Source organism: Candoia aspera, chromosome 4 (genome assembly GCF_035149785.1).
Source record: "Candoia aspera isolate rCanAsp1 chromosome 4, rCanAsp1.hap2, whole genome shotgun sequence".
Taxonomy (NCBI): domain Eukaryota; kingdom Metazoa; phylum Chordata; class Lepidosauria; order Squamata; family Boidae; genus Candoia; species Candoia aspera.
The window spans coordinates 58,024,384-58,044,864 of NC_086156.1; the positions used below are offsets into that span (position 1 = coordinate 58,024,384).

At 37.4% G+C, this 20,481-nt stretch overlaps 1 protein-coding gene across 1 annotated transcript in view; it reads left to right on the top strand.

Moving 5' to 3' along the window:
* Positions 1 to 20,481, top strand: part of CNTNAP2 (contactin associated protein 2) — a 1,282,126-nt gene that overhangs the window by 893,137 nt on the left and 368,508 nt on the right. The window contains exon 12 of the mRNA XM_063304201.1: positions 16 to 135. Coding sequence (XP_063160271.1) covers positions 16 to 135 — 120 coding nt within the window. The remainder of the gene's footprint in view (positions 1 to 15; positions 136 to 20,481) is intronic.

Consider the following 20,481-nt stretch of genomic DNA (forward strand, 5'->3'; position numbering starts at 1 on the left):
TTTTGTTTGTTTCAGCTATTTATGAACTCTCCTGTGAAGCATATAAACATTTGGGCAAAACAACAGGTTCTTACTGGATAGATCCAGATGGCAGTGGTGCACTGGGACCTTTGAAAGTTTACTGCGATATGACAGGTAACGGCACTGTGCAATGGAATTTTTTTCTTTTGTTTCTAATAGGTCAGATCTTTTTTTTTATATTGCAAATGTAATACAGAACACTACACAGTCACTTTCCTTCTTCATAAGATTCTTCTGAAGGTAAAAAAATGACCATCCTAGGTAATGTTTGCTAAAGGAGAAAGTGAGCCCCCATGATTCTTCTGTTAGGACAACTGCTACATAGTTCATCTCTCATAGCATCATTGCATCTGTGGCCAAGCAGCCAGTAGATGGAGAAAATGCATCAGTAGTTCTCCTTCCTTTGGCTGGATCAAATATTAATGTGGATGAGCAAGAGTTCAAACCGCATTTGCTCTATGTTCTAATCATCATGCAGCTCTGGTTTTCAGCCAAGTGCTGCATTTCATCAAGCCAAACACGTGAGCAGAGTAGTTTACACTCCTTTTTTAGATCAGACCATCTGAGAAATGACAGCTTGCTCTGCTCAGTAACACAATAGCTTAACCATAGTGTAGGCACTAGACTAAGCTGTATTATGTCTTCAACCTGACAGCAGCAATTACTTGTCTAATCCTAAACATTATGAGAGTTTCATAAAAGTATTCTATAGTGCATAAATACATTATGTAGTTTTCAAAGGTACTAGGTTGTTTCTCTGCCTTCATTTTTTTCTGACATTATGATATCACAATGCTTGTTACTGTCCAATGCATGTAAAATGTCTCAGAGGGGCTTTGCTTTTGCATGGCAAATATTCAACTCTCCATTGATCAGGACCTAAAATTTTCTACTTATTATTTTACTTTGTGTTCAATATTCTTTGCTTCACTTAATCAATCAAATATAGAAGGAAGAAATTGTTCTTTTCTGTTGCTCATATCTTCTATAATTGGCTTCTATAATTGGCTTCTTAGGGGGGACTTATTCATTTAAGTCCTAGGTTTGATATTTTTGCCATACAAAAGTACAATATTGTCTCAAAAGTCTCCCATTAAATTTAGTAGGACTTATTCACTAATAAGAGAGCCAGACTGATGTAGTGGTTAAGGCATCAGGCTAGAAACCAGGAGACTGTGAGTTCTAGTCCCACCTTAGGTGCAAAGCCAGCTGGGTGACCTTGGACCAGTCACTTTCTCTCAGCCCTAGGAAGGAGGCAATGGCAAACCAGTTCTGAAAAAACTTGCCAAGAAAACTGCAGGGACTTGTCCAGGCAGTCTCCAAGAATCGGACATGATTGAATGGATTAAAAAAAAAAAATCACTTATAAGGAAGGGATAGAAATTCATTCACACCTGAACTGAAACATAATTAAATATTTACACTCATTTTATTTTTGCAACATAGTGTACAGAAAGAATAATAAAAACAGCTCATATTACAAAAAGAAAGACAAAATACATCTCAGAGAAAATAGCTGCCTGAATTGTACATTATATACAAAATTGTATATTACATGAAAATACACATAAATGTCTACATGAGGAGAAATGTGTATGCATCAATTTTCATCTGCATTGTTATATTATTGTATTTTCTTTTTAAGTTATATTGTTTACATTGCAATCTGTATTATTCTTTAGCAAAAGTTTGTTTCTATCATTTAACAATCTTTCAGGGATAGCAGTAGTGATAGAAAATGGAAGAATAACTTTCTTGGCCTACTTTCTGCTTGGTGGCAGTAGGTTGCTTGCTGAGTATGAATCTCAGGCAAAAATGTGAATGTGGAAATGTTAGAAAGAGTACTGATTTTTTTGAACTAGACTTTTTCTGTTGTCCAAACCACAGATGGGTGACTGGGAGAAGGAAAGTTCTGTATCCAGTTCTAAGATCCAAATCCCTTCTCCTCTGTAAAAAATAGTCATATGCTGCAGAGCATGAACAAGGATAAACCCTTAATGTTCTCTTCTCAATTTGGCTACGTAATTGACATTGATAAACTAGAGCAAGTCCAGAGAAGGGCTACCGAGATGGTGAAAGGACTGGAACTAAGCCCTACAAGGAATGGTTAAAAGACCTAGGTATGTATAGCTTGCAGAAGAGAGGTTTGAGAGAGGACATGATGGCTGTCTTCAGATATCTGAAGGGCTGTCACATTATAGGTGGTTCGGACTTATTCTTGCTTGCTCCAGAGGATAAGACTAGAACTAATGGGATGAAACTTCAAGGATGTAGATACAGATTAGACATTAGGAAGAACTTCTTGACAGTAAGAGCTGTCAAACAGTGGAACAGGGTACTGCATGAAGCAGTTTCTTCCCCTTCATTGGAGGTTTTCAAACAGAGTCAGGATAGTCATCTATTGAGATGGTATAGTAAATCATGCAGGGGGTTGAACTTAATTACTTCTTAGGTCCCTTCCAATTCTATGTGGACAGCTGCTTTCTTTTAAGTAGGAGAGGTTGAGTTGCTTGAGTAGAATGCAGACTGCTAAGTGGGGTGAGATGTTTCAGCTAAAGTATAAACAGCTGAAAACCCTATGAGTTCAAAGGTGTCTTGCATGAAGAGAAATAATAAATAAGTTTTGTGGTCTTGAGGGCTTTCCTTAGCCACTGTGGCTTAGAACACAGCAGAGAGGCAACATAAGAACAAAGAATCATAGGACAACATTACATTTGGATTTCTCTATGTGTGAGTTTTTATTCAAAACTAAGAACGCTGATAATTATCATGCTTCATTTGGATGGCTTGAACTTGGCTGAAGCTTCCCCAAAACTTAACATGACATGACTTGTAACAAATTTTTATTATAACACCAGAAATATAACCACTTCCAAAGACTGATTATCTTCTGAGCGTAAGATTGTTGTTCCCAGTATATTACTTCTTACATTTAATTTTGGTGCTTTTATCTCTACCCTTTCCATGACTTAATGGAAATCTGCTATTATACTCCATTAGTAGGTAGCAGTTATTTATAATAATTTTCAGCATTTTTGCTCTGGGAAATTCTAGCTTACAATGTATGTGCCCCAATAATATCATGAGGTACAAGAGGTGAATTTTCTGTTATGCTCTGTTAAGGGTACAGATTGAAGTTCTCTTGCTGTCTGGCTTAAGACTTAAACAAGAAAAAGAAATGCTGTAATAGAAGTTCCCTGATCATTTCAAGAAAGAATATTCAGAGTGTAAACAGCAAACAAACACAGATTGACTGCTTTATATTACCTAGCATTGAGCTGATCTTAGCTGAGCTCATAAAAAGCTACATAGGCAGATATGGCTAGTATATTTTAATGGGAGAGCATTGGGAAATTCTAGGGTTATATTTTAGACTGGAAGAAGGCAATCACTTCTGGGTTTTGTCAGGGGTTCTATGTCTATCCACCAGAAACTGAACTGAAGTCCAAGGAATCTTCTTCTTATTCTTTGCTAAAAGGCAAGGGTTTGGATTAGGTTTATAAGCCATATGCAGTATAAAGTAACCAGATATATTGAATTTCTCAATTAAGGTTGCTGTTACTGTTTGTTCTTCTACATTCATCTGAATTGGTATCCATTAATGGAGGTCAAACTGATAGTCTACATTAAGACTTTACTTACTGTAATGTTTTCTCTCCCATTTTATAGTCAGTTTGCTAAAACAAAACAGCCTGTTTTATGGACTTATTTAGCCCTGCTGAAAGTGTTTCACTGTGTAATGAATGCATGTGGAGATTGTATTAGCCATTTACTTTCTACTTTGTTATGGTTATAAAGATTTTTTCCCCTTTATCTCTGCTTTTTCATAAAAGATTGTGTTTTATTGTGGTTTATGGATGGTAATGTTCAAAACATCTTTATATAAAAAGATGTAACTGTCATGATAAGGTTAGTAGAAACTATTCCCTCTTATTGGCCTTCCTGTATTACAAGCTGTCTCTTTATTTACTCTTCTTCAAGGCTCTGTTGCCCTTATGAAGTAACGATTTCAAACAATGACTCCTGGGCATGCCACATCAAAGCCCAGTTGCTTCTTGCTAGTAACACTATTTGTCAAGTTGACAGTCAGCTGTGCTAAAAATTAAACCATTCAACCTATGAGGAGAGGTATTTTTTTCAAAGAGGGTTTTCCAATAGTACATTAGTGTTTGTGTTGCCTTCTGTTTTTTTCTTTAAATAACAGTTCTTCCAAGCTATAAACTCAAAATGGATTTATATTAAAAGGAGTGAATCATTTACAATAATTTTGTTTTTGGTCCATTCACAACCTGTGGGGATGTATGTTTCAACTGTTTTTATTGTTTTGTACTTGTAATCCACCCAGAGTCTATGGGAGTGGGTGGCTATAATAAATGTAAATAAATGATTTTGAAACAGCATATTACATTCATTTATTTGTGAGATTCATAATGAGAATCATGGTAAGAGGCAAGTATGTTTAAAAAGAGAAAAAAGAAAGAGGTGCAGTCCCCTGTGCATTTTTAATCAGTCTTCAGGGATATGGTTTGCACTCTAATGTTTAATGCTCTACATTAATTTATCTATAGAGACAAGCAAGTTCACAGTGCTGCAACTGTTCATATGGAAAATTCAGGACTCCTTGCCTCCTCTTGTTTTTTCTGCCAGATGCTGTTTTAGAAAGGAATGAGTCAGCAGTAAAATGAGTTGGAAGAGCCATCCACCTTGCAATACAGATATGGACACACAGACACACCTGAGCATACCGTACTGCTGGTGCAAATCTTTTGGTACAGCTGAAAATATCTTCCTAGCTATTGTATAATGTGTTTTCTTTGACACAGTCCCTGGATCCCTAACATTTAAGCCCAAAACACTATAGCAGTCTTCTAGATCACAGAAGCCTCCAGTTTCTTGTGCTTTCCAAAGCAGAGCACAAAAACATCAAAAATCCTCTCAATTTCTCCCACAATGCTATTTTTTGCAATGATCCCCCATTTGTTTTCCCCATTAGAAAAATGACCAACTAAAGTTTATACTGTACTTTGCAAAATTGCAGTATAGTTTAATAACACCACTGTTCCATTCCTTCAAGGTTAGGGTTAGATCAAACCAGGTTAAATCAGGGCTGTAAACATGTAGCCCTGGGATTGTCAAATTCACACCAATATATGCTCACATTTTGCCTCTTAAAGTATCTAAAGTACCTTGTAAAATGAGGTGACCACTTTTGGAGAGTAGCCTCAATTTGATGCAATCCTCAAGCCAACCAAAGTAGCTCACTCCTAGATTAAATGTCAGTTTGATACCCAGAAAATCGTTTTGTTGTTTATTTGTTCAGTTGCTTCCGACACTTCGTGACTTCATGGACCAACCCACGCCAGAGCTTCCTGTCGGTCGTCAACACCCCCAGCTCCCCCAGGGACGAGTCCGTCACCTCTAGAATATCATCCATCCATCTTGCCCTTGGTCGGCCCCTCTTCCTTTTGCCCTCCACTCTCCCTAGCATCAGCATCTTCTCCAGGGTGTCCTGTCTTCTCATTATGTGGCCAAAGTATTTCAGTTTTGCCTTTAATATCGTTCCCTCAAGTGAGCAGTCTGGCTTGATTTCCTGGAGGATGGACTGGTTTGATCTTCTTGCAGTCCAAGGTACTCTCAGAATTTTCCTCCAACACCACAGTTCAAAAGCATCTATCTTCCTTCTCTCAGCCTTCCTTATGGTCCAGCTCTCACAGCCATATGTTACTACGGGGAACACCATTGCTTTAACTATGCGGACCTTTGTTGTCAGTGTGATGTCTCTGTTCTTAACTATTTTATCGAGATTGGTCATTGCTCTTCTCCCAAGGATTAAGCGTCTTCTGATTTCCTGACTGCAGTCAGCATCTGCAGTAATCTTTGCACCTAGAAATACAAAGTCTCTCACTGCTTCTACATTTTCTCCCTCTATCTGCCAACTATCAATCAAGCTGTTTGCCATAATCTTGGTTTTTTTGAGGTCTAGCTGCAAGCCAGCTTTTGCACTTTCTTCTTTCACCTTCATCATAAGGCTCCTCAGTTCCTCTTTGCTTTCAGCCATCAAAGTGGTATCATCTGCATATCTGAGATAGTTAATGTTTCTTCCAGCGATTTTAACTCCAGCCTTGGATTCCTCAAGCCCAGCATGTCACATGATGTGTTCTGCGTACAAGTTGAATAGGCAGGGTGAGAGGATACAGCCCTGCTGTACTCCTTTCCCAATCTTAAACCAGTCTGTTGTTCCGTGGTCTGTTCTTACTGTTGCTACTTGGTAGTTATACAGATTCTTCAGGAGGCAGACAAGATGACTTGGTATCCCCATACCGCTAAGAACTTGCCACAATTTGTTATGGTCCACACAGTCAAAGGCTTTAGAATAGTCAATAAAACAGAAATAGATGTTTTTCTGAAACAGCGGATATTGGCAATTTGGTCCCTAGTTCCTCTGCCTTTTCTAAACCCAGCTTGTACATCTGGCAATTCTCGCTCCATGAGTTGCTGAAGTCTACCTTGCAGGATCTTGAGCATTACCTTACTGGCATGTGAAATGAGTGCCACTGTTCAATAGTTTGAACATTCTTTAGTGTTTCCCTTTTTTGGTATGGGGATATAAGTTGATTTTTTCCAATCTGATGGCCATTCTTGTGTTTTCCAAATTTGCTGGCATATAGCATGCTTACCTTGACAGCATCATCTTGCAAGATTTTGAACAGTTCAGCTGGGATGCCATCGTCTCCTGCTGCCTTGTTATTAGCAATGCTTCTTACGGCCCATTCCAGTCCATTTCAGTTCACTGACGCCCAGAATGTCTATCTTTAATCTTGACATCTCACCAATAACCACATCCAATTTGCCCTGGCTCATAGATCTTACATTCCAGGTTCCAACGGTGTGTTGATCCTTAGAACATCGGATTCGCCGTTCACCACCAGCACCATCAGCTTCTAGCCGTCCTTTCGGCTTTGAGCTAGCTGCGTCATCACGTCTGGGTCTAGTTGAACTCATCCTCCGTTCCTCCCCAGTAGCATTTTGACCATCTTCCGACCTGGGGGTCTCATCTTCCGATGGTATACCGACATATCTCTGGTTGTACTGATCCATTTAGTTTTCACGGCAAGAATACTGGGCTGGGTTGCCATTACCTTCCCCAGGGATTGCATTTAGTCTGACCTCTCTGTCATGACCTTCCCATCTTGGGTAGCCCTTCATGGTTTAGCTCATGGCATCATTAGGTGCTCCAGCACCACGACAAGGTAATGATCCTTTGCTGAAGAAATCTGAGTTTACAAGTTCCAATTAAGTGTTAAAATACATTTGGATTACAATGTAAGTGAGCCCCTTAATCAGGTTTAAAAACAATCTTATTAATTTGCATTATCATGACTAATATTCTATCAGGTATAAGTGTCTATAAAGATATATGTAAAATATTAAAAGGAGTGATAAAAAAGAGTAAAATATCATATATAAAATGTGTTATATAGACCACAAAGTTATTACAAGGGATACATTACTACATTTTTCCAATCATAATCTGACGTATCTTCACAGCAGCTGTGCAGAATCTGGCTACTTGCGCCGTGACAGTATCTTTTTTCTTTTTTTAATTCTTTCTGTAGCTTTTAATTCTGTAAAAAAATTTTCTCAATAAAAATTATAGATATGTAGATAGATGATATAGATATAGATGATATAAGAGATAGAGATAGATACATACATACACACTGTGTGTGTGTGTGTGTGTGTGTGTATCCAGAAGAGTGCAGTGCTAGGAACAGCCAAGATCCTGCTCAGAACCCTCAAACTCCTAAGCCTCTGGGAGAGGACCTGAGGCTGAGGAGACACATACCAGCCATAGGGGTGAGGAGGGAATTTTTATAAAAGTCAAAGTGCCACAACAAAACAAACAACACTTAGGAATGTGACCAGAAAAAAAGTGAGCCTGTTTCATACCAGATAATCCCTAACTTCTTGCTCTATGTACCATGTACTTTTTCAACCCACAAATATGTAGCTTTGGATCATTTTCCTCAATAAATCAATGAACAGGTTAAATATAAAAGACATTAATCCATGTAGTATTTACATGATAGAAGAAACAACTCCCAAGATTTCCTGCTTTGGCTCTAGAATGTAAACTTCCATTTGCATGTTTAGTATATTACCTCAAAATATTACTTCAAATTAAACTATGTAGACAAACTGTAGACAATGTCTTTTGCACTCTCTTATAAGACTAGCTCTAACTTCTTAAAGGAAAGTATTAAAGCTATAGGAATAATTTAGGTTGTTTTAAAAAATAAAGAAAACCTTATTATATGACATTTTTCTCTCCCTAAAGAAATGAACAAGAGTGTAGTGTGTTCTACTGAATACCTTTACAAAATGACCTTAACCTTGAAAAAAAGAAAATAATAATGAAAAATGCAGAAGTAATGGGAGTGAAAAAAGAAAATCATTGCTTAAGTGCATGGAGTGCAACTATTTATTTCCTCCTCATCCATCTCTATCATCTGGTAATTTATTAGCCTGGACTTAGTATATAGTGCTGCTTCTTTTTTTGACAGCATTTGCAATAGATTGCAGGGGCCATATTTTATTCTAAGCCCCCTTTTGCTTAGAATTGGGTAATCCATACAACATTGTGGAATTTTATATTTAGGTGCTTTGATCACTTTACAAGTATAAGCATTCCCCCACATTTTATTATATTTTGCTTGACTAAAATGATATCAATCTTGCCAAACTGAAAATAGAGTATTTGTAACATAATGCCAACCTCAGAGAAGTCCAGTTCAGAGTCTATTGCACAGCTGTAAAAATATGGCCTTGTGGCCCACCATTATCCCTTTTCTTGGCACCCAGAGCATGTCAGGTTGTGCAGGGCCAGGAAAAAAAAAAAAGGACAGTTTTAGAAACAAAATGAGTCTCCTAAGCTTTACATATGGCATCCAATCCACATGAACTCTTTCTTAAAAAGATAGACCCTGCACCTGCCCATGTTCTGAGTATGATTCTTTAGTATCAGCTAAATGTAACTTCTCAGGCATTAGATAATGGACTGGGACTGGACATTTTCAGTCAGAAGATTACACTGTCTACTACTAAGAACATAAAAAAAGAAGTAATAGCATTGCTTTTATAGTTAGGAAGGGTATAGCAAGAAAAGTACTTGGCTACAATTCAATCAGTGACCAAATAATATCAATTATACTCCATAGACAACTCTTTAATGTGACATTATCTAAAGTTTTTCTCCAACCACTGATTCAGAAGAAGAAAGAGCTTGATGAGTTTTATAATCAAGTTCATTTTGAAATTGATAGAACATAAAAGCAAGATGAGCTCCTTGTAACTGGATATTGGAATACCTAAGTTGGAAATACTAAGGAGGAAAATGTAGTTGGATTAACTGAAATTAAGCAAGAGAATGACTTATCGATTTCTGCCAATCCAATGATTTTACCATTGCTAACACTGTCTTCAAATAACAAAAGCAGTGCCTCTATACATGGACATTGCCAGATGGAGTACATAAAAATCAAATTGACTATATTACTGTTAAAAGGAGGTGGAGGAACTCAATTACAGCATCAGAGGCATGGCCAACTGCTGACTGTGAAACAGATCACAAACTGCTTATGTCCAGGTTCCAAGCTAAAGAAGAAGGAAGTCAGTCAGTTTCACAATATGATCTTGAACATATGCCCACCATTTTCCCAAGGAGAATGTCAGGGATCACTCTGAAGTCCTGAACCTCATTGATAGAAAACCAGAGGAACTATGGAATGAATTTAAAGAAGTAGTTAAGGCTAAATGTGAAATTATTTGGAATTAAATAAATAGACCAGACCTTCCTGGGAATGTTGATTGTTTGACATCAAAGGGAAAAAATAATTAGTGGAATTTACAAAACAAGGAAATAAGTGTAACATGAGACAGACTATGTCATTAAAACTATGGAAGAACAGATTAGACTAAAGCCTTAAGGAGAAGGTGAAAGAGGGGGGGGGGAGAGAAGTTGGCCTTTTATTTTCACCTTTGTAATTGACTTACTTCTACTTTTGGCTTATAAATAAAAGAATGGCAACCACCAGAAAAATAAAATAGAAAAAGGTAATTACTGCAGAACTATTACAAAAAATGTTTAAGAGATGGGAAAGCAGGTATCTGAATCTGTCAAATCTGTTAAAAGTGAGCTGTTCGCTTTTGAAGTGAGAAGGAAAGAAAGGTTTGTAAAGATGAAAGAAGTTACAAAAAAATTAAAGAATCTATAGAGCAAAAATAGAGAAGTTCGCAACATTGTTCAGGAGGCGGCAACAAAATACATCCCAAATAATGGATAATGGAAAAAGCCAGGGAGTTTCAGAAAAACATCTATTTCTGTTTTATTGACTATTCTGAAGCCTTTGACTGTGTGGACCATAACAAACTGTGGCAAGTTCTTAGTGGTATGGGGATACCAAGTCATCTTGTCTGCCTCCTGAAGAATCTGTATAATGACCAAGTAGCAACGGTAAGAACAGACCACGGAACAACGGACTGGTTTAAGATTGGGAAAGGAGTACGGCAGGGCTGTATCCTCTCACCCTACCTATTCAACTTGTACGCAGAACACATCATGCGACATGCTGGGCTTGAGGAATCCAAGGCTGGAGTTAAAATCGCTGGAAGAAACATTAACAATCTCAGATATGCAGATGATACCACTTTGATGGCTGAAAGCAAAGAGGAACTGAGGAGCCTTATGATGAATGTGAAAGAAGAAAGTGCAAAAGCTGGCTTGCAGCTAGACCTCAAAAAAAACCAAGATTATGGCAACCAGCTTGATTGATAACTGGCAAATAGAGGGAGAAAATGTAGAAGCAGTGAAAGACTTTGTATTTCTAGGTGCGAAGATTACTGCAGACGCTGACTGCAGTCAGGAAATCAGAAGACGCTTAATCCTTGGGAGAAGAGCAATGACAAATCTCGATAAAATAGTTAAGAGCAGAGACATCACACTGATAAGAAAGGTCCGCATAGTTAAAGCAATGGTCTTCCCTGTAGTAACATATGGCTGCGAGAGCTGGACAATAAGGAAAGCTGAGAGAAGGAAGATCGATGCTTTTGAACTGTGGTGTTGGAGGAGAATCCTGAGAGTGCCCTGGACTGCAAGAAGATCAAACCAATCCATCCTCCAGGAAATAAAGCCAGACTGCTCACTTGGGGGAACGATATTAAAGGCAAAACTGAAATACTTTGGCCACATAATGAGAAGACAGGACACCCTGGAGAAGATGCTGATGCTAGGGAGAGTGGAAGGCAAAAGGAAAAGGGGCCGACCAAGGGCAAGATGGATGGATGATATTCTAGAGGTGACGGACTCGTCCCTGGGGGAGCTGGGGGTGTTGACCAACAGGAAGCTCTGGCATGGGCTGGTCCATGAAGTCACAAAGAGTCGGAAGCGACTAAATGAATAAACAACAACATAGAGCAACCTATGGGAGAAATTAAGCAAATTAATGACAAAGTGGAAATCTGAGAAGGTAAAGCAGAAATAACGAATAGAGAGTTGGAAAAGTACTTAGACAGTCTGACGTTACTGGAATTGAGAGAAAAAGAGTTCTGGTTGAGATTTAGAGCAGTTCCAGAGGAAAGCACCAGAGAAAAGTTGTTCATTCTTTCACAAAACGAAAGGAGTACTCTTTCTGACAAGTTCAAACAGAAAAAGATACCATTTCGGTGAGATAAATTGGAAGGCGTGATCTTCACTTTTAAATGACAGAGATTCAGACTGAACTCAGTCTAAAAAGGAAAAGAATTTCTAGAAAAGCTTAAAGGGGAATTGAAAGAAATGCAAATGGAAGTGATAAAGAGACCTAAGCAACAGCCACAACAAAAACTGAGGAGGAGACCACTACATTAGGCACTACAGGTATTGCCTGTCTAAAGTTTTTGTCACAATATGGATTTTAAATGCCTAGTGTGGAATATAAATGGAGTAAATGCTCCTCAAAAAAGAAGAAATTTATTTCACTATTTAAACCAACTGAAACAAGATGTAGTTTGTTTACAAGAAACACATATTAGAAAGAAGGATACAAAATATCTGATATGCAAAAATTTGGGTGAAGAATTTATTTCAGTGGGAGTCAACAAGAGAAATGGAATTGTTTTGTATATAAACCCCCAATTACAACCAGAATTGATATTGACTGGTGATTATAGTAGATATGTTGGGGTTGAAGCTACTCTGCATGGGACCAAGACTTTGATAATGGGAATTTATGCTCCAAACAAGGATAAAATAACATTTTATAAAGGCCTTGTGGATAGACTAATGGAAATTGGTGTTTAGTGGGAGACTGGAATGGGGTAATTTGTCCACAAAAAGATAGAACTTATATGAAAGACATTAAAACAACACAAGGTAAATTACCAACAGTTTCTCTGTGTGTGCACATTTGTTCAAGCGTGTGTGTGGGTGGGTATGGTGGGTATGGTGAAGAGTTTAAAGCTTGTAGATGTATGGAGATATAAAAATGGTGATGCAAAAGAATACACTCATTTTTCTGAAAGACATAAATCTTTTTCAAGAATTGGTATGTTTTGGATATCTAAGGATTTTGGTTACTAGTGTTGATAAAGTGGAGATACTGCAAAAAAGACCTTTTTAGACCATATCCCAGTGACTTTAGCATTTAAAAGGAAAATGAGTTCCTTCAGATGGAAGTTAAATGAAACATCATTGCAGAAAAAAACAGTAATGGACAGTTGCAAAAAGAAGTTGAAATAATTTTTTGATAACAATCTTAATAAAGGTACAGACATAAGGATGGTTTGGGACACAAATAAAGCCTTTATGAAGGGGTATTTTGTATAATATAATAGCAAGCTCAAAAAAAAAAGACAAGAAAAAAGCGATTTTAGATGAGATAAAAATGAAAGAGGAATTAAAGAAATCATCAGAAAAGAAAATTATTTCACAACAAATGAAACTCCTACAACAGCAATTGTCCATGTTAACAGTACGAGAAGTGGAAATAAAAATGAACTATGCAAAACAAAAGAATTTTGAATTTGCAGGTATGCCAGGGAAATGGTTGGCATATAAATTGAGGAAAGAAAAAGAGAAAAAAAAGTATATTAAAATTATAAGATGGAAATAACATAATAACAGATAACTTAAAGATGCAAAAAATGTTTCATCAATATTATTCTAAATTATACAAAGTAGAAGAAGTTTCCCTGGCAAAGGCTGATGAACATTTAAAGAAACAAAATTCACTGAAGACAACAGAAAAACAGAAACAATTAATGAATGGTCTTATAACAGGGAAGTTTGTGAAGCTATAAAAAAGGTCAAAACAGGGGAAGCACCTGAATCAGATGGTTTACCAGCCTCTTATTATAAACATCTTGAAGATGAATTACTACAACCATTGTCAAAAATGATTAATTCTATTCTACAGACTGGAAAGATACTGGATAGTTAGAGGCTAATAAAGCATTAATATGTAAAGAGGGTCAAGACTTGACCTCACCAAAAATTTACTGCCTGAATAATGATTATAAGTTATTTACCATGATTTTAACTGAGAAAATAAAGATGGATTTGCAGGATTTTTTTTATTCATGAAGTTCAGTGTGTGTTTTTACCTAAAAGATAGCTGTCTTTTAGGTAAAATCCCACACTGATCTTCATTATGTTGTTCTAAGTATCCCAAAATATACATTTCTAATACTTAGAACAACATAATGAAAAGCAAGCAGCATTGATTTTTCTTGATGCAGAAAAGTCCTTTGACAATTTGAACTGAGCTTTTATGTTTAAAATTTTGGAGGATATGGCCTTTGGTGAGAATTTTATTAAATGGGTAAAATAAATCTATACTTCACAAAAGGCACAGATAATTGTGAATATGGAATTAACAAAACCTTGTGAGATACAGAGAGGGACTAAGAAGTCATCATGTGCTTCATAGATTACAGAAAGGCCTTCAATTTTATCAGTCATGTCAGCTATGGAATCTGCTTAACAAAATGGGAATCCCAGAACATCTCATTGTCCTCAAGCAAAACCTATCAGATCAGAAATCCACTGTACGGACAGAAGATGGTGAAACAGACTGGCTCCAGGTTGACAAAAGAGTGAGACAAGGCTCACTCTCCCCTTATTTATTCAACCTATATGCTGAACATACAGTATATAAAGGGAATCTGGGTTGGAAGAAGATGAGTGTGGTTTTAAAATTAGAGGAAAAAACATGAATAATCTATGCTATGCTGATGACACTACCCTGATAGCAGAAAATGCAAATGATTTGCAAGGTCTTAGTAATAAGGGCTTGAAGAGTATCTGGAAGCTTCAGCTGGTCCAGAATGCAGCTGCGCGGGTTATTTTTGGTGCCCCTAAAAGGGTGCATAACACCTCTACTACGCGAGCTGCATTGGGTACCAGTTTGCTTCTGGGTCCAAGGTGTTGGTTATCACCTTTAAAGCCCTACATGGCATGGGGCCAGGTTACCTGAGGGACTGTCTCATCCCCATGACATCAACCCATCCCACCCATTCATGCAGAGGGGGCATGTTGCAGACCCTGTCTGTAAGAGACTTCCATCTGGCGGGGTCCAGGAAACAAGCCTTCTCTTCAGTGGCACCTGCCCTTTGGAACATCCTTCCACCAGGGGTCAGGCAAGCTCCATCCCTTTTGACCTTCAGGAAGTCCCTGAAGTCTTGGCTTTGCCTCCATGCTTGGCATGGGGATGGGCGGAGTCATTCTTGGGGATGGCTGGCACCATAGAGTGCTCCTCTCATATTTATGATCTTTTATAGCCATCTGGATTTCTAGTTTTTCTATTTTATTTTAATATTGTATTGTATTGTATTTCATGTTTTATTATGATTATTGTTTTAATGTTTTAATTGATTAACTTATTGTGAACCACTCAGAGTCCCTCCTCAGGGGGAGATGGGTGGTAATACAAATTTGAGACATAAATAAATAAAATAAAATAAAAGTCAAGGAGCACAGTAAAAAAAATGGGACTAAATTTAAATATAAAGAAGACCAAACTAATGACAACAGGTATAACAGCAAACCTTAGAACTGATAACGAAGTTATTGAATTGGAAGATAGTTTCTTCCTTTTGTGATCAATCATCATCAGTAAAGGAACAAGCAGTCAAGAAATACATCAGAGACTAGCACTTGGTAGAGCAGCCATGAAGGCCTTGGAAACGATATTCAAATGCCACAATGTGTCTATATCTACAAAGATCAGAACAGTGCAAGCAATGGTATTCCCTGTGATACTTTATGGAAGCAAAAGTTGGAGTCTGAAGAAGGACTGTAGAAAGAGTATTGACACTTGAACTTTGGTTTGGAGAAGTCTTTAGAGAATACCATGGAAAGCCAAGAAAACAAACAAATGGATCATTGAACAAATTAACCCAGACTTCTCATTCTAGGCTCAAATTATCCTACTTCAGACACATTAGCTAGCTCTCTGGAGAAAGCTCTAATACGGGAAAGGTGGAAGGAAAGAGAAGAAGAGAGGACAACCAGGAGCAAGGTGGATGGACTCAATTACAGTGACAATGGTGCACCATTGGAAGATCTCAAGGACCAGATTGGGAATAGAAGGTCATAGAGAGAATATATTATGTGGTCGCTAAGAGTCGACAGTGACTTGATGGCACATAATCAATCAATTGTCTCACCTCAGAGGATAAGCTATTCCACAAAGTTGGGGCCTCAAAGAAAAGGCACATAATCTTTAGCATGGTGCACAATCTGCTGCAAACAACAAAAGATTTGCGCTTCTAAACTAAAGGAAACCCATCATAAAATTCTTCACACAAACCTCACAGGAGAACTGAGTTAGAGAAGACAATTACCAAGGGGATCATTTTCAACCTTAAACATTTCAGATTGACACAGATGGTTGATATTGTTAATTGAGTTAATACAAGAGGTGCTGAAAATCTAACAAAGCCATATGTTTTAGCCAATAGGGGATAAAACCCCATTTTTGTTAAATAGCTTTTTCATTATACTCTGTTGAGGGTTTTCAATCAAGGAATTGATATCAGTGGCACAAACTGATGTTCTGGCATCAGAACGCTTGCTGCATAGTGCTATGTTGGACATTCCCACTAGAACATGTTGTGAGAAAACTGTTCACCTGAAAGGAAAACCAAAACATTTGGAGTTAGAAGCAACAAAGTACACTTTATTGGAATACACTTATAATGATCACTGGGCTCCCCACCAGTAGACAGCAGGATAGAACCCTGAGCAAAACAACTCCCCAAGTTATATATGTTTGGTCAATTACATTTGAAACAGAAAGATAAAAGGTCTAATACAATCACATTCCCCTGGAATGCTTTGATAAGCTGTTGAACTGATCATCTTGTTATATTTCACTCTTGCATTATCCTTCCTGATATTGTAGACATGCACCATAAACAGCAATGTTTACACTGTGATTTCTTGTTTCACCATTCCATTCCTCCTCCCTAGAAAGACAACTGTCTGGTTTAGGTTAACTGTCTCTGGTCCAGGATCACAGTATAGGTATTAGGTTATACAAATACCCTGCTGCCTCTGCCTAAAGATAGATGCCTATCAATGGGTGCATATATTTTAACATGATTTGATAGACATTTCTATGGCAGACATCAAACTATACCACCATACACAGTATAACTGTTCTGATGATTCTAATAGTGGAACATCATGTAGCCAGCTGTAAGTGGATGCTTGTTTTTCTAGGCAGCAAAAAATACTACTAGTTAATAGTCATTATAAAGGTTTGGCACTATGTAATCCTAGTCCTGTAGTCTGTACCATGTATACTCAAGAATAAGTTAATCAAGAATGAAAAGGCATGAAGCAACACAAACTCAGCTGATGTCTGTATAGCTTTCCAAACAGAAAATAAATTAATCTTGCCATTGGATATGTGGTTTGATTATTACACTACAAATGATATCTAGCCAGACAACTTTTTCACTTTAGAAATGTGAAAGGAGTTTGACTATTAGTTTTCCCCCCATTTTTCATAAGATTTACATTAATTTGAGTTCCCTCATCCTGTATTGCAACTGAAATCTTCAGGGATTAACAGATTAATGTTTTTGATTAACTATTTTACTTCCTCATGCCTTCCAATATTTTTATGGTATATGATGAGATTTTATTTATTTATTTTTTTATTTATATAAGGTTTGTAAACTGCAACCATAAAGCCATAAAAACAAAACTAAAGCTAAGAACTAAAAAAACTGGCACCTCAGTCATCTCCTGGGATGCCCCAACAGCCATCCATAGGCTCCCTTCACTCTACTCCAGTGCCTGGGTAAAGAACGAGGTCTTGATGGCCTTCCAGGAGGCTAAAGGGGTGGGCCCTGCTGGATCACCCATGGGGAGAGTGTTCCACAAGGTAGGGGCAGTTATGGAGATTGGGAGTGGAGTCCTTTTTTTCAGACCTACTTTCTATTGTGCTTAAATCCAATATGAGAGATAGTAAAGAAGAGAAGAACCAATTCTTGTGGTTTATTGATAAGAAGAAATAATGTCTTTTTGTGCAGTACTATCTTCTGCCTTAGCATGCAATTTGCTATTTATTTTATTCCTATGCTACATCTGAAAAGTTATTTTTTTCTGAAACTGACAAATCGCAATAATATAAAACCACATTAAAATTTCTCTCAAGAAACTAAATGACCATCAAGGAAGATCTAAATTGTTTGATGATATTCAGGTTAATTGTTATTGAATTCCTCTTCCATCTAGAGAGGCTGTTTCCAGTTCTCCATTTGTGTTTGTATGTACTTTGCTACATAATCTGCATTTTCAGATATCTATTTAATTAATAGTCATCACTGCCCAATAAGACAGCAGTATTAAACATCCCATTTTTAAAAATAAAAATAAAATACATGAAACTCAGAAAGATTTCTGAAGTGTTGAGTGGTTTATATAGTTTTCTGAAATACTGTCCTTAAAGAATGCCAGTTCACTTTCATCAGATATTCCTGCTGGAAACATTGTTACTCATAAAGATAGTACTATATAGAATAACTGCAAGTATTATATTTGGGCAAGTATAAGTATTATATTTAGGCAGCAAAATCTGGAGACCTATTAGATGCCAGCAATAAATTAGTTTTGTGTCTCTCTCTTTCCTGGCATCTTGCACACACACAAGTTTTGCAACCCAAATATGGAAGACCTAATTATGTATTCTAGTATGTTAAGTTTGCTTTCAGACCATATGACATAGAAATAACATTGGCTAATGTGTAAGAAGCACACAGTCCAAGATTCTAGGGCCTTGTACGTCTTCTGAAAGCTTTTAGTGCAGCTCCAGTCTCCCTTCCAGTTACCACTAAATTGAAAAAATTTAAGGTGGCTGTAAAACTAATTTAAATGGGGGGAGGGGGGTGCCCTAAACATAAAGATATTTGTCTACTTCCTGTTGTATAATTCAGCATATGGAGATGTGTTCTCTGCCAGTTCATACCTCTGTGCTCTATCAGTCCCAATCAACTGGTGCCATAATTTCATTTTTATGCGACAAATAGAAAAGTGTGAGCCTGCAGCAGTATTTTAAGATCCACCTAAATAAATAAATAAATAATAGGGAAACAAGATACTTCTCTCCACAGCTTTTCAGAGTGATCCACTTCTTGCTGAGAACTTATAGTGGCAAATAGCTAAATATACATTTTCTTCTTTGAACTTTACCTTGTGTTTGAAATAGGTCTTCTGAGCATTAAGTTAATCAGCAGTCTCCAGGTACCTGCTGAATTTTGTCTCATTAAAGGAGATACCTTGTGCCCCTATGGTGGATCCATCTGCTCAGCTTTGCTTTTTTAAAATGTATATGGGAGCTAATTATAATATATGGCTTTTTTTTCTGTGCATGAGTTCAGTTGGCTCCTAACATTGCTATACGACTGAGCAAGCAACTATGGGAAAAAGAAAAATTGAGTGTAAGGAAAGAAAAGATGTGAAATGTTGGAATTTTACATTTGGTACTTACAAGCAGAGCTGAGATACAAGTAACTGAGCTGAACCACATTCCAGACTCTTCAGGAAACTAACCTAGTTAGAGAAGTAATGCCAACTGTCCTTCTAACTATCTAAAACACACATTTGCAGGTAATGGTGAAAGTGTCTTAAGGACTTCAATTTCAACAAGTTTAGAACAGTAGAGATCTATAGCTTGCTCAACAGTCCCATAAGCCTGAGCAACAAACCACAGGAATCATCTTCACCAGAACCAGAATTTCATATGTAGTATATCTATTATAACTCTATAATAGAGTCTCTCATCAGGCATCTTCCCCCACCTGCCAAAGATGTAATCTTGAAGATTATTATCTTCTAGATTTATGCAGCTCCAAGTCTATGCATAGCTGCAAGGTTAGAATTTTCCTTTCAAGAAATCAAGACAATTTCTTCCCATAAAAGAGGTTAAGAGTGATTCAATAAATCAGGCTGGAAAAGGGCAGGCAGAAGGGGTTGCTATTTTGTACCCTGCCTGCTGAACCACTGAAATATTTGACAACCAAGTTAGGTTCTCCAATTTCAAAGGCCTGTGAAAGGTGTGAAAAATGAAATAAAATGTGAGAGCAGTAGTAGTTGTATCAGAATAGTGGCAACTGCTCAAAACAATTCCCAAGAGAGTGATTCCCATGAGAAGTGGTAAACTTTCCTTTATTGCAGTGCTTCCCAAACCTGGGTAAATTACCCAAAACTGGATAAAAAGTGGTTTTTTCTTTGGGGAATGACACATGAACCCATTAAACTGACTTGAAGTGTTTTACCTCCCCTGGGTAAAAAGGACTTTCTGATAAGTGGTTTTGGGTAATGAAAGAAAAAGTTTGGGGAGCACTGCTTTATTGGGTGAACTCAGCAGAGCCTAAACTTCCATCTGTCTGGATTGTTTTGTTACAGATTCTTCCAGGGGTATCTAAAGTGACAGTCAGTGATGACAAAACAGTGGGTGCAACCAGGAGATCAAAGTTCTCCCCCTTCTTATGTGCATGTAATGTGTGTGAGGCATGTTAAAAAGGGGCAGGACTTCAACTGCACAATTGCAAGCCAGCATTTTGATATTGCTGATCGTCATTGCAGATGTCCCTGGATTCTTCCACTGGGCAGGGAATTGAAGCTTAAATACTGCCTCCCAACTTTACCATAGTATGAATTGGTATGAGTTTCTTTGTTCTCCAGTAATTTTCTCTTTAAACCAGAAACAGCTAGTAATCATCTATATAAATACAAAACCAACGCTGATCCTGAGAAAAAATGTCCAACTATCATCAGATCCACTGCTTAAATACTCTGAAGCCTCAACCTGAAATGTTCCTACAGAGCAGCAGCAGCAGCAAATGGAGGGCAGGTTTATTTTGATACCAAGGTTGCCTGAAAAAAGACTAGATAGCCAATTCTGGGCTGTCACT